The sequence below is a fragment of the Chrysochloris asiatica genome, unplaced genomic scaffold (assembly GCF_000296735.1).
Source record: "Chrysochloris asiatica unplaced genomic scaffold, ChrAsi1.0 scaffold00074, whole genome shotgun sequence".
Classification (NCBI taxonomy): Eukaryota; Metazoa; Chordata; class Mammalia; order Afrosoricida; family Chrysochloridae; genus Chrysochloris; species Chrysochloris asiatica.
The window spans coordinates 4335326-4347491 of record NW_006408592.1 but is presented as its reverse complement, the minus strand read 5'-3'; the positions used below and the strand labels follow the sequence as shown (position 1 = coordinate 4347491).

The 12166-nt window shown below is 37.1% G+C and overlaps 1 protein-coding gene across 1 annotated transcript in view; it reads right to left on the bottom strand.

The window, feature by feature from the left end:
* The window catches only part of DLG2 (discs, large homolog 2 (Drosophila)), a 1151973-nt gene extending 1142752 nt beyond the window's left edge, over nt 1-9221 (bottom strand). The window contains exon 1 of the mRNA XM_006864974.1: nt 8913-9221. Coding sequence (XP_006865036.1) covers nt 8913-9221 — 309 coding nt within the window. The remainder of the gene's footprint in view (nt 1-8912) is intronic.
* Nucleotides 9222-12166: the final 2945 nt, after the last annotated feature.

Below are 12166 nucleotides of genomic sequence, written 5' to 3'. Positions count from 1 at the left end.
GTTGGAAGACACCCAAAATACAACTGAAGAAGAGCTCCTTCCTAAAAGTAGAACTGGCCATAATGGCATAGAAAAAGGAAAGATTTGGGACCCTCATTTTCTAATGGGGAACAACTCAAAATGAGAAGAAGCAACTGCAAATATCCATTAATAATGAGAACCTGGAATGTATGAAGTATGACTCTAGGATAACTGGAAGTCATGAAAAACAAATTGGAGTGCATAAAGATCCATAATTTAAGTATTAGAGAACTGGAATGGAGTGGTATTTGATTTTGACTGGATTGGCCATTCTGAAATGGTCAATTATGTGGTTTACTATGCTGGAAAGGACAAACTGAAGAGGAAGGGGATAGCGTTCACCAAAAAGAGAATTTCTATCTTGAAGTATAATACTGTGATAGGATAATATCCATCTGCCTACAAGGAAAATCAGTTAATACTACTACTATTTATGTACTGACCACCAAAACCAATGATGGAGAAACTGAACAATTCTATCAACTTCTTCAGTCTGAAATAGATCAAACATGTAATCAAGATGCACTGATAATTATTGGTTATTGGAATGTGAAAGTTGGAAACAAAGAGCAAAGATGGGGTTGGAAATATGGCCTTGGTCATAGAAATGATGGCCTTGGTGATAGAAACGATGCTGGAAATTGCATGATAGAATTTTGTAAGACCAATGACACAGCAACTATACCAATGGACCTTACCATATGGGACACAAAGGAATCAAATTGACTACATCTGTAGAAAGAGATGACTGAGAAGCTCAATACCAGCAGCCAAAAACGAGGCCAGGGGCTGACTACGGAATAATCAGTTGCTCATAAGTAAGTCTGGGGTGGAGTCAATGTAAATTAAAACAAGACCATGAGAACCAAAATACAACCTTGAGTATGTTGTTGTTAAGTGTCATCAAGTTGGTTCCAAACTTACAGTGACCCTGTATAGGGTTTCTGAAAAGCAACTGGTGGGTTTGATTCGCTGACCTTGTAGTTCAAACCAATCTTGCAGTCAAGTGCTTATCCTACAGCACTACACAGGGACTCCACCTTCAGTATGTTGTTGGTTGTTGTTAAGTGCCATCAAGTTATTTCCAACCTATAGCAACCCTGTATAGGGTTTCCTAGGAGTGGGTGGTGAGCTTGAAATTCCAAACTTGCGGTTCAAACTGACTTTGCAGTACAGTGCATGAACCCAGTGCAACACACCCACACCAGGGTTTAAGGACAGTTAGTGTTCTTTTGTACTAAGGGTCCAGGAATTAATGGGAAAATTTTTTTTTTAATCTTTCAACACACTGATGCAACACTGGAGACAGTCACTGTTCTGTCCCAAGAAATTTGGAAGATAGTTACATGGTCAACCAATTGAAGAGATCCATATTTATGCCTATTTCAAATAAAGGTGACCAACCAGAATGCAGAAATCATACAACAATATCATTAATAGCACATGCAGGTCAAATATTGCTGATTACAATTCAAAAGCAATTGCAAAAGTAATTTGACAGTATGCTGCCAGAAATTCAAGCTGGATTTAGAAGAAGACATGGAGTGAGGGATGAAATTGTTAACTCTTGATTGAAAGTAGAGCATACCAGAAAGAAGTTTATTTGTGTTTTATTTACTATGAAAAAGCATTTAACTGTGTGGATTATACAAAATTATGGATAGCTCTAAGAAGAATGGGAATTTCAAAATACTTAATTGTGCTCATAGACCAACAGACAGCAATTCAAACAGAACAAGGGGATACAAAATGGTATAAAATAAGGAAAGGTTTGTGTCAGTGTTGGATCCTTTCACAAGGGTTGTATTTTTTCAATCTGTACGCTGAGCAAATAATCTGAGAACTATGGAGTAGAATGTGGCAGTGATTAAATTCGAGTTGCAAGCAGCCACATATTATGAAACCGTTCTAGCAGGCAAGGATCTTATTTTGGCATCAATGCTGTGAGAATGAAGTCCAAGTGTCCAGTTCTTAACCTTGATCAAAAAGGAAGGGACCTTCAGGGACTCAACACATGCAGGGCTCTGAGACTAGAAAAACTGAGAGGAATAAGGAAATCCAGGATTCTGCTAAAGGGTTACCAGTCCTTCCAACCATGATAGAGTAACACATTTGAGATTTCTGGGGAATAGTCTCCTACATTCCAGGGTTTCTAAATCAATCCTTTTTGCATGATGTGGTGAAAGGGTATGGTAGTCAGATTAGAACTGCATCTGAAATCAGTTCTAGTCTATAAATCATGGGCAAATTACTCTCAGCCTTAATTTTCACATTTGTAGAATGGGCATTACAATATCACTCTTCTGGTGTTACCAGAAAAATTGAGTAGGTTAGAAATAACTAACCTAAGGAGCTCTTGGTAGCATAGTGGTTACAATTCAGGGTCAGCAGTTCAAAACTACCCACTGTTCCGAGGGAGAAAGATGAGGCTTTCTGCTCCCATAAAGATTTACAGCCTTGGAAACCCTATGTTGGGTCGCTATGAGTTGGAACAGATTCCAAGGTACTTAACAACAACAACAACAAAGACCCTATCTGGGTACTCAATAAATATTAAGTCACCTTAACCTGATCTCCCATCCTCTGCACTTTACTTCTCCTTGCCCTGTTCTAGAAATAATGCTCAGCTGATGTCAGCATTCATCAGTACAAGTGTTAGGGGTGTTGACCAAGTGGCTTCCAATCAGCAACTGCAATGCTTAGAATTTTATTTCCTTTTGGGATATTTCTTACTCTCTCCTGTTATCCTTACCCAGAGTAAACTGTTACATCCCAGAGACTATGAAGTCTGTTTTCCGTCTTTGGTAAGGGTCTCCGAATTAGTGGAAGCAATCTTAGAGTTAAAACAAGCTGATAAATATTTCTAACCTAACACAGCCTCAACTTAAGATTTCAGCCTAAGGCAGCCCCACTTCTTGGATGAGAAAGTCCTTTGCATTTAGGTTGCTGCAAACTGCTGTTCCTAGAGGAGATGCAAAGGGACTGCTGGGAGAGATTTACAGAGTTTGGCTAAATATTTCAAACGCAGTTGCTCTTGCAGTCTGTGTCTTAGAAAATCTTCCAACATCACTCTACGTGCAAATACCACTTATGGGAATGCAACTTCACCAATGTAATTCTATTTAACGTGATTTTTTTTTTTTTTTCATGCACAGTTGTAAATCAATGAGAACCCCAAAGGACAAAATGTCACACCAACATCATGTGGTACAGTGCCAAAGGCTTCTGGACACTTGCCTAGCCATCACTAAAAGTAAGACATCAAAAAAATTTAGTGAGTGAAGTAGGAATTCTAATCAAAGACAAAATTACTGATGACTAATTTGATGTTTAATAAGTTATTCAGGTTAAAATAACAACTTGGATATTACTAGCGATAATTCCTCTACTTATTGAATAAGTGTTTTGTTCTAAGCACTAAGCTTAGCTCTGTATATAGATTATTTTCCAGCCTTCTCACATTTCCCTGCAGCATGGCTTTTCATTCCAAGTTTTACAGAGAAGAACGTGAGGTTTAGAAAGGTTAGTAACTGAAGTCACAGAGAATTAGTAAGTTCAAACTTAAGATTCTCTGGCTCTAAAATATAAATCCTTTCCAATTTGTTTTCTATTAGTTAATATGCACCATGTGACAGTACTAGATAAAACTTAGAGTGTGTCCATGGAAAACTAGCTTTTCTAGGAACAGGAAAAGTGAGGCATAAAATGGTTCAGTGAAATCAATCACACAGAAATTAGCAGAACTGGTGTTTGAGTCATAGTGTGACTCCAAGCTGCTAACTCAATCAAGTTCTATCAAAGCCCATTAAGCCCTCGGTTAACTGGTCCCACCCACCTCTCCAGCCTTGTCGCTTGATGAACCTAGACTTCTGTGTACAGTGTTCATGAAAAATCAAACTATGTACAGCTCCACATGGATACCACGGCTTTAGATGGTTTTCTGCCCCCAAATTAAAGTATCTTTGTCAATTTGATGAACATATAATATATTTTTCAAGATTGAATCCAATGCAGTCTAAGTGTTGCCACCTTTAAGAAGCATTTATTGTTGTTTCACTACTCTTCTCTGCCCAGGCAATCAGGTATAATTAAGAAATAGGTTAATAATAGCTAATATTTACTGTGAACTAATACAGTAGAGTCCGGGTGTGGCACTGTAGGGTAAGTATTGGACTGATAACCACAAGGCCAGTGGTTCAAACCCACCAGCCACTCCTTGGGAACCTTATACAGGGTCCTATAAGGAGCTCTGGTAGCTTAGTGGTTATGAATCAGCTGTGAACCGCAAGGTCAGCAGTTCTAAACTACCAGCTGTTCCTCAGGAGAAAGATGAGGCTTTGTGCTCCCGTAAAGATTTACAGCCTCAGAAACTCTGTACAGGGTTATGAGTTGGAACTGATTCCACGGCACATAACAACAACAATGAGCCAAAACTGACTCAAAGGCACTTAAAAATAACAACTATTACAGTAAATGGTGGCCATTATTAACCTATTCCTTAATTATTACACAAATATTTGTTGAGTACCTATTATAGCAGCCCTGTGATATAATCATAATAATATTAATCATTCCTCACTACACCCTATGAAGTAGGTACTATTTTTACCCCTATGATGTATAACCGAAAAATGAGGCTTAAAGAGATCTTGTCTGACAACCTGCTTTCTTGCTCATCTGAGGTTCCTCTGTATTCTAAATATATATTCATTATAGCATCAGGAACATTCTGGGATTTTGTTTCATTCTAAAATTGTGATTTATGATGACATAATTCTATGTATATAGTGCTGCCTTTGCTAAATATTATATCTTATTGTAGTTTGTAAGCTCCATAATGGTGCTTACACATTGTGAGTGTTATGGGTACTCAATAAATATTGTCACCTTAGCCTGATCTCCCACTCTCTGCGCTTTACTTCTCCATGTCCTGTTCTAGAAATAATGCTCGGCTGACGTCAGCATTCAGCAGTACAAGTGTCAGGGGTACTAACCAAGTGGTTTCAGGTCAGCATGGGAGTATTGTTAAGTGCTATCGAGTCCTTTCTGACTCATACTGACCCTGTATAGGGTTTCTGAGAAGCAGTTGTTGAGTTTGAACTGCAGACCTTGTGATTCACACTGACATTGTGGTCCAGTGCATTACCTGCAGTGTCACACCAGGGTTAGTATGTACTTTGTTTACTATTATAATCATACTGCCTAACAGAATAGTACACAGTAATGCCGTTGAACAAACAACTGAGGAACAACTATGTTCTGTTTTCAGAGACTCAAGTCAGTTGGCCTTAGGAAGAAATGCCACATAAGCAATCATAGCCATGTTTCTTTCCAAGGCCAACACTATTATCCTAGATGTGTACTTTAGAACTCACTTCTGGACACTATAATTTTCCATTTTTCTTACCTATTATTATGGTTATATTAATTCTACAGATCCAAAGGAAATGAAGCTTTATTTGAGAAAGGAAAGAATCTGTTTTTTCGATCAGTTGAGAACAACATAATAACAGAGTAGTACATAACACCCCAAATAATAAGAGGATGGCAAAGAGCCTTTGGGAGAAACTTAAGTCACTGCCATGGCCTTCTATTTTAGCAGCCAGAAATCACACTACTGATTTCCATGTAAAATAACAGATAGCTCTGAGGACAAGATCCCAGCTCCCAGAAGCTTAACCTGCAGGCACGTTCTGTTCTTTATATGGGTCCCTGGACGATTCTAAAACATGTACCAGCCTTATTTTTGCTTTAACAAGAACACTAATGTTTAGTACCATTAGCCTCCATCATTGGTTTTACAATTTTCTATAGAATACTGGAGTCCTGGTATGGCACTGTATGATAAGCACCGGACCACACGGTTGGGTTGAACCATAAGGCTAGTGGTTCAAACTCACCAACTGCTCCTTGGAAACCCTATGCAAGGTCATTAAGAGTTGGAACAGACTCAACACCACTAAATAACAACAACATAGACTATTACCAGCTAATTTAAGGGGTTAAAAATAGTATCACAAAATTCTTTAAATTAGCTTTGTTTTAATAGACAAAAATGCATACATATAGCTATACATTCTTATGGTTTTTGATAATATACATTACTGTACAATACATATGGCTGCTTCTTTCAAATATCCAATATGTTCCATAGATACATACATAAATGTAGTTGAATCGGTTCCTACTCATAGTGACTCTTTATATGGTTTCTGAGGAATGGTTCATGGATTTGAACTGCCAACCTTGAGATGAGCAGTCCAGTGCTTATCCACACCACCACACCAGGACCCCATAAAAATGCTTACAGGTATATAAATATATATATATTATAGCATTTTGAGCACATATAAACAAAAGTAATATATTTTATATGAAAAATTCTGTGGAAGATCAAGTTAATACTTTCCAGGTGAGGAAGGAGAAATAACGCAGAGCTTTAATTTTATATATGTATTGGTATGCATGTGTATGTACATATATAAAAATAAATAAAACTCTGTACTAACAAATATTTATAGATGCAAGTAGTTAGGTAATTAGAGATTGTTAAATATATGTATTTAAATGTATGTTTATATGCATACACACAGGCAAAAATATACTCAATATAATATAGCTGAAATGGTCCAGTGGTGGCATGAAGCGAAAGACTGTCTAATCGAGTACAGTACTTTTATAGGACTGAGATGTTAATAGTGAAGAGAGGAATGTCACAAAACTGAAAACCCAAAAAGGTATGGTGTCACAGCTTCAATATTTAGGGATCAGTATTTTTCTGGACCAACAATAAAGTATATATAAATGAGAGTGAAAATGTATAGAACAGTGTATGTAAATGAATAAAGGGAAATGGTAGCTCCTTCAGCTTTCTGCCTCCTCATATGTTACTGGAGCCCTGAAAATTATCAGTGCAGAGTTTATTCTATCCTTGAAAGAATTGGTGCTGTTGTTAAGTGGCACGGAATTGGTGTCGACTCATAGAGACCCTTTACAGGGTTTCTAAAGAGCAGCTGCTGGTGAGTTTGAACCACCTTGTGGTAGAGTACTTATCCTACAGTGCCACACCAGAAGTTCATTGCTGTTAAGTGCAGTCGAGTCGATTCTGCTTCCAACTCATAATAGAGTTTCCAAGGAGCAGCTGGTGAGCTTGAACGACCAACCTTGCAGTTCAAACGACTTTGCAGTCCAGAGTATTAACCTACAGTGCCACACCAGGACTCCATTATATGGCTATACATTTAAGGCAGGTAAGAGAGGGAGTTTCTTAGAAACCAAGGCTAGAAAAAGTTTTCCTCCATTAGTGAAAAATATGCATGGCAACTATAATGTAGAATTTGGGATTCTGATTTGGAAAGTGGTCATTTATCAAATTAAAAGTTTTTACAACTGGGATAAAAAGAATTGCAACAACAAAGCAAGTTTTCTTTCTCTACATTGTACAAAATCCCTAAGTCAGATACTACTGAGTAAGTGTACGTTCCTTACCTATGTGAGTCTTCAGAATGAGACCATAATCAATACAGATATATATGTTAAGGGCAAATAAATATATTTGTCAAAAAGAGAGAGAGAGAGTCTTCAATATATCAAGAATTTATTTTGCTTGGAATCCCTATTATTATTATTTTAAATAACTGCATTTCTGAATATTAGGATCCATTTCAAGCAAATACTAGCATAATAGATTTCTAATTTAAATAAATTTCCACAGTTGCTCCATGTCCTCAAGCACATCTTTTAATTTCAAGGCAATGTATCAAAAGCCATACATATAGTCACACAAATAAAACTACTCTATTAAGACATAAAGATGTATGACATTCTTGGAAAACTTTTCAGAGGGAATATTAAAATTGCAATGTTCTACACCTCTTTGAATGTGATATTTTATTCATGATCAATATCCACTTTTCAATTATGTTAAAATAATTGAAATCAAGAAATGACTTTTTTCTGCAAACCCAGCTTTTTCCTTTTCGATGCATATTTAAGAGCAGAGGCATTGTTCTGTATTTATAACAATGATTGCAGGTACAATTTATTTATATTTTATAGCATTTGCAGGAAGTTATTTTCCCTCCTTTGGATGGAAGTGAGGGAAGAAGTGAGCCAATTCATTTCTGGTAAAATGCTAGTAATTTTTATCAGGGACAAGAATAAGCTAGGAATCAAATTAAAGAAATCTGTCCATCTGCTTCAGAAATGTATTGTAAGAGAAAAAGAGTTATAATTTTAATATAAATAACAGTATTGCTACTCTAACAGCAAATACAAATTTCATTATTGTATTCTAAGTATAATCATCTTAGTGTGTTTTAAAAATATTTCTTTAGTTTATAAAATTGATTATTTAGTCTAAACCAATTTTCTTCTCCATAATTTACAAGGTCTATAGTACTATAAAAGTAAAATTAGAATAACACATTTCAAATCACTATTCTCTATAACTGAAGGAATAAATGGTCTTTTGTCTTTAAAGATAAAGAGATGGAAGTATGTGACTGACATTCATTTCTCTCCTAGAAAATCAGAGATAACTACCAAGGCAGAATACAAAAGTTAACCATGCTTGAAAGTAAAAATGCCACCAAAAAAGACTCTTAATACAAAATAATAAAATCATCTGAAAACTAGAGAAGTTGAACTTGGTGAAAAGTCACTGAAAGAGACTGAGTACAGCATCCCTCCCTATTTAGAAATCAGGAAGAGGTGTGAGCCCTTAGGCATATGGGAAAATGACAGGTTTTCTTGGTCTAAACCTTACCAAACAGGTCAGCCCAGCAAGTCAGCAAGGAGGACTCCAAAGTTTCCAGAGCATGCTAATCTTGCACAACTTGCTCTCAGTTTTTTTCTAATACTCAAGGGAAAGTCAAAAGGAAAAGGCTCACCTGTGCTGGGCTGTACCACCCATGTGGGCAAGCACAACGCTCCCCACAAGTCCCTTTGCCCTTGGTGTCTGTCTTGTGGGGGCTTTTCCGCACACTGTCCCACAGGGTGATCAACTTGGTTCTGTTTGAAGCTGGGCCCCCAGGTCCTGAGGAGGGCATGGTCTGAGAATTATACCCGAGTCCCTGAGGGTTCCTCTGCCAGCCACAAGCACAGTGGGCATCCCTGATCAGCGTGGGTGCGCTCCTGCCGGCATCCATCCCATCGGACACCCGGCTGCAGCTGTGTTGCTTGGTGAGGTATGCATTCATAATGCACTGATGCCTACTTTTTCCTTTGGTCAGCTCTGCACAGGAAATGTCTCCTGCTCACACCCCTTTCTTCTAGGCAGTTGTAAAAGTCTCTACCGCCCCCCGCCCCCCTGTGCATCCCTCAGTATTTTTGACAGCTGCTATAAGCAGTACATCCTGGAAGCAGAGGGAGCAGCAAGAGCAGCTCCGCACAGCATTATCTGCGGGCTGGTAGCTCTTTGTCAATAGATGACTCAACTCACAGAGCAACTTGACAGTATCCCTGCTCCTAGGCAGAAGCAATCAATGCTCCACACAGCTGGGCTACCAGACTGTACACTGTGCTACAAACTCTTTTTGGATAGAGCCCCATAGTAAAGAATATTCTTTGCGTTTTGGCATTCTGGCTTTTCCCTCTCCTAGCTAATTCCCACACAAAATACAGACCCTAGGAAAGTATTCATTTTTGTTTGGTTTGGTTTTACCAGATTAGTGGGACCTTCTTTCCAGAAAAGATGCATCTAAATTGAAGCCAATATATCACGAGTAATTTTAAATGGGAAAGTTAACCTGTAAAGAATTTCCAACATTTACAAGAACTACGTCTTAGAGAGATATTTACCAAGACCCAGACCAAATCATATGGGAAGTAAATAAAATTGATGTTCTTTAAAGTTAATTTTTTTAATTAGCTTTAAAGAACATTAATTTTTTAAATTAATTTTAAAGTACATCAATTTGTTTAGAGAAATCATATAAGTATATTACACTATAGTCTTAAATGTTTAAGTTTAATTTGCTTTAGATCATGATTATTTATTATAATCCACACATATATTCTGCATGCTATTAAAATTTATTAATTCCATTTCATTCAAAATAAGGTGATTTTCAAGGTTCAGAATTGATAAGTTGGCTTATTTAAAATAGTATTTTCCTTACCCCAAATTATCCCAAGGATTTCCTTTCAAATGCTTTACCACAACAAATACATTCACCACAGAGAAAGTCTACATTTTAAAGTAAAAGACGCATCCAATTCTGCCATCCAGTATTTTGGTTACCAAAGAGAGAATTTTCAAATCCTTTCACTGAAAAATGAATGATATGAATCCAATTTAAAGCAAATTCTTTCCAAAGAGGACATTTCTGTTTTAAAGTTGTAGCAGGACTACTGAACCCATACATATAGTTTTCTTCCAGTTAAGAGAAACAATAATTACACTAAAGCATTTAGAATGTTTAATCTACTTGAAACTTTCCACATCTTTTGCCAAAATGTCTATCCTTATCACATATTCTTAAGGAGTTTATTTGTACTGAATTGAGAAGAATCAGACAAATGGTTACATAGTCCCATGATATAATTATTTTATTCCATCATATACCAGCGACACCTTGCCAGAGGATTGACTATGTGCTGGGGCAGTATAGACCTCATTTCTGACTAAATTAATAAGGTATTACAGCAAGGCACCAACATCACAACTTATTTTATAATTCAACACTAGGTCTGCCTATAAAAATCATGACTGGATTTAAAACTAAACAATTATTTCTTTAAGGTTAGCTTCAGTGCTGGCTTTGAGGTACTCTTGTTAAGAAAACCTGCCACCACGACCACCACACCCCCATACCCCCAAAAAAAGAGTGAGAGAGAGAGAGAGAGAGAGAGAGAGAGAGAGAGACATGAAATGATGGACAGAAATAGCAATGACACTAATGGTTTTATCTTCCTGAAAGAGAATCAAGGAGCCAAGATCAATACCTAAAGGCTGTAAAACTGAGGCAAAAAGATCACTATATGATACTCAATGAGGAAAAGAAAAAGGTAAAAAGCATCTCTATCTCCATGCTTTTTCTTTTGCATACTGGATCAAGAGATAATGCCTGATAAAACTTCTTGGTCAAATTAAACATTAGAGAACATTGAACTCTCTGGTGTCATATGATACATGACTGGACAGCGGTCTCGATGTGCTATGGTAATGCTATCACCCCAAAATGACATAGCAGAGAGTGAACGTGTGGCTATCTCCAATCTTACCTAACCCTAAATGCATCTTTTAGTTCTTCAGTCAGGTTATCATTGTTCAAAGATCCACTGACAACTTGCCCCGTTCTCACCCATTTGCCTCACAAGTATAAGAATCCGTCTGCAGGGAAATAAGTCGGTGTAAATCTATCACAATTTTGTAATTGTGTATGCAGCTTGCAGTCATACAAAGAACTTCAGACTGATCACTATTCAACTATAATACAAACATTCACAGGGATCTGATTTTGTTATCATGTTGTCTATTTGAAATAAACTGTTTTTGTTTTCTCATCTAAGAACCATAGAATTTTTTGTTTTAATAACTTCAGTATGTCATTTCTATGTAGATATATAAATACCATACTTTGCACAGATATTATTTTTGTTTCAAATATTTAAGACTATCAAAACCAAACTCATTGCCATGAAGTTTATCCTGAATCATGATAACCATACAGGAGAGAGTAGAATAGCCCCACTGAGTTTCCAAGGCTATAATCTTTACAGAAACCGATTGCCACATCCGGTGGGTTCAAACTGTCAATCTTTTCAATTAGCAGCCAAATGTTTAAACACTGCATCACCAGGGTTTTTTAAAGACTAAACAAAAACCAACTGTCATCAAGCCAATTCCAACTCATAGCAACCCTATAAAACGTTTCCAAGTCTGTAATATTTTACAGGAGCAGAAAGCCTCATCTTTCTCTCACAACAAGGTTGGTGGGTTTGAACTGCCTACCTTGTTAGCAGTCCAGTGCTTATCCTACAGCACCACACCAGGACTCCATAATCAACTTTAATTAAGCTCATTACAAGAACATATTGAAATTATTCTTTCACTAATACACTGGAAGTAATCCCAGCCTCCTCTCTTCCCTTCCCCCCAGGAAAGATTTTTCTTTTCAACATGACATTTGGCTTTCCAAAT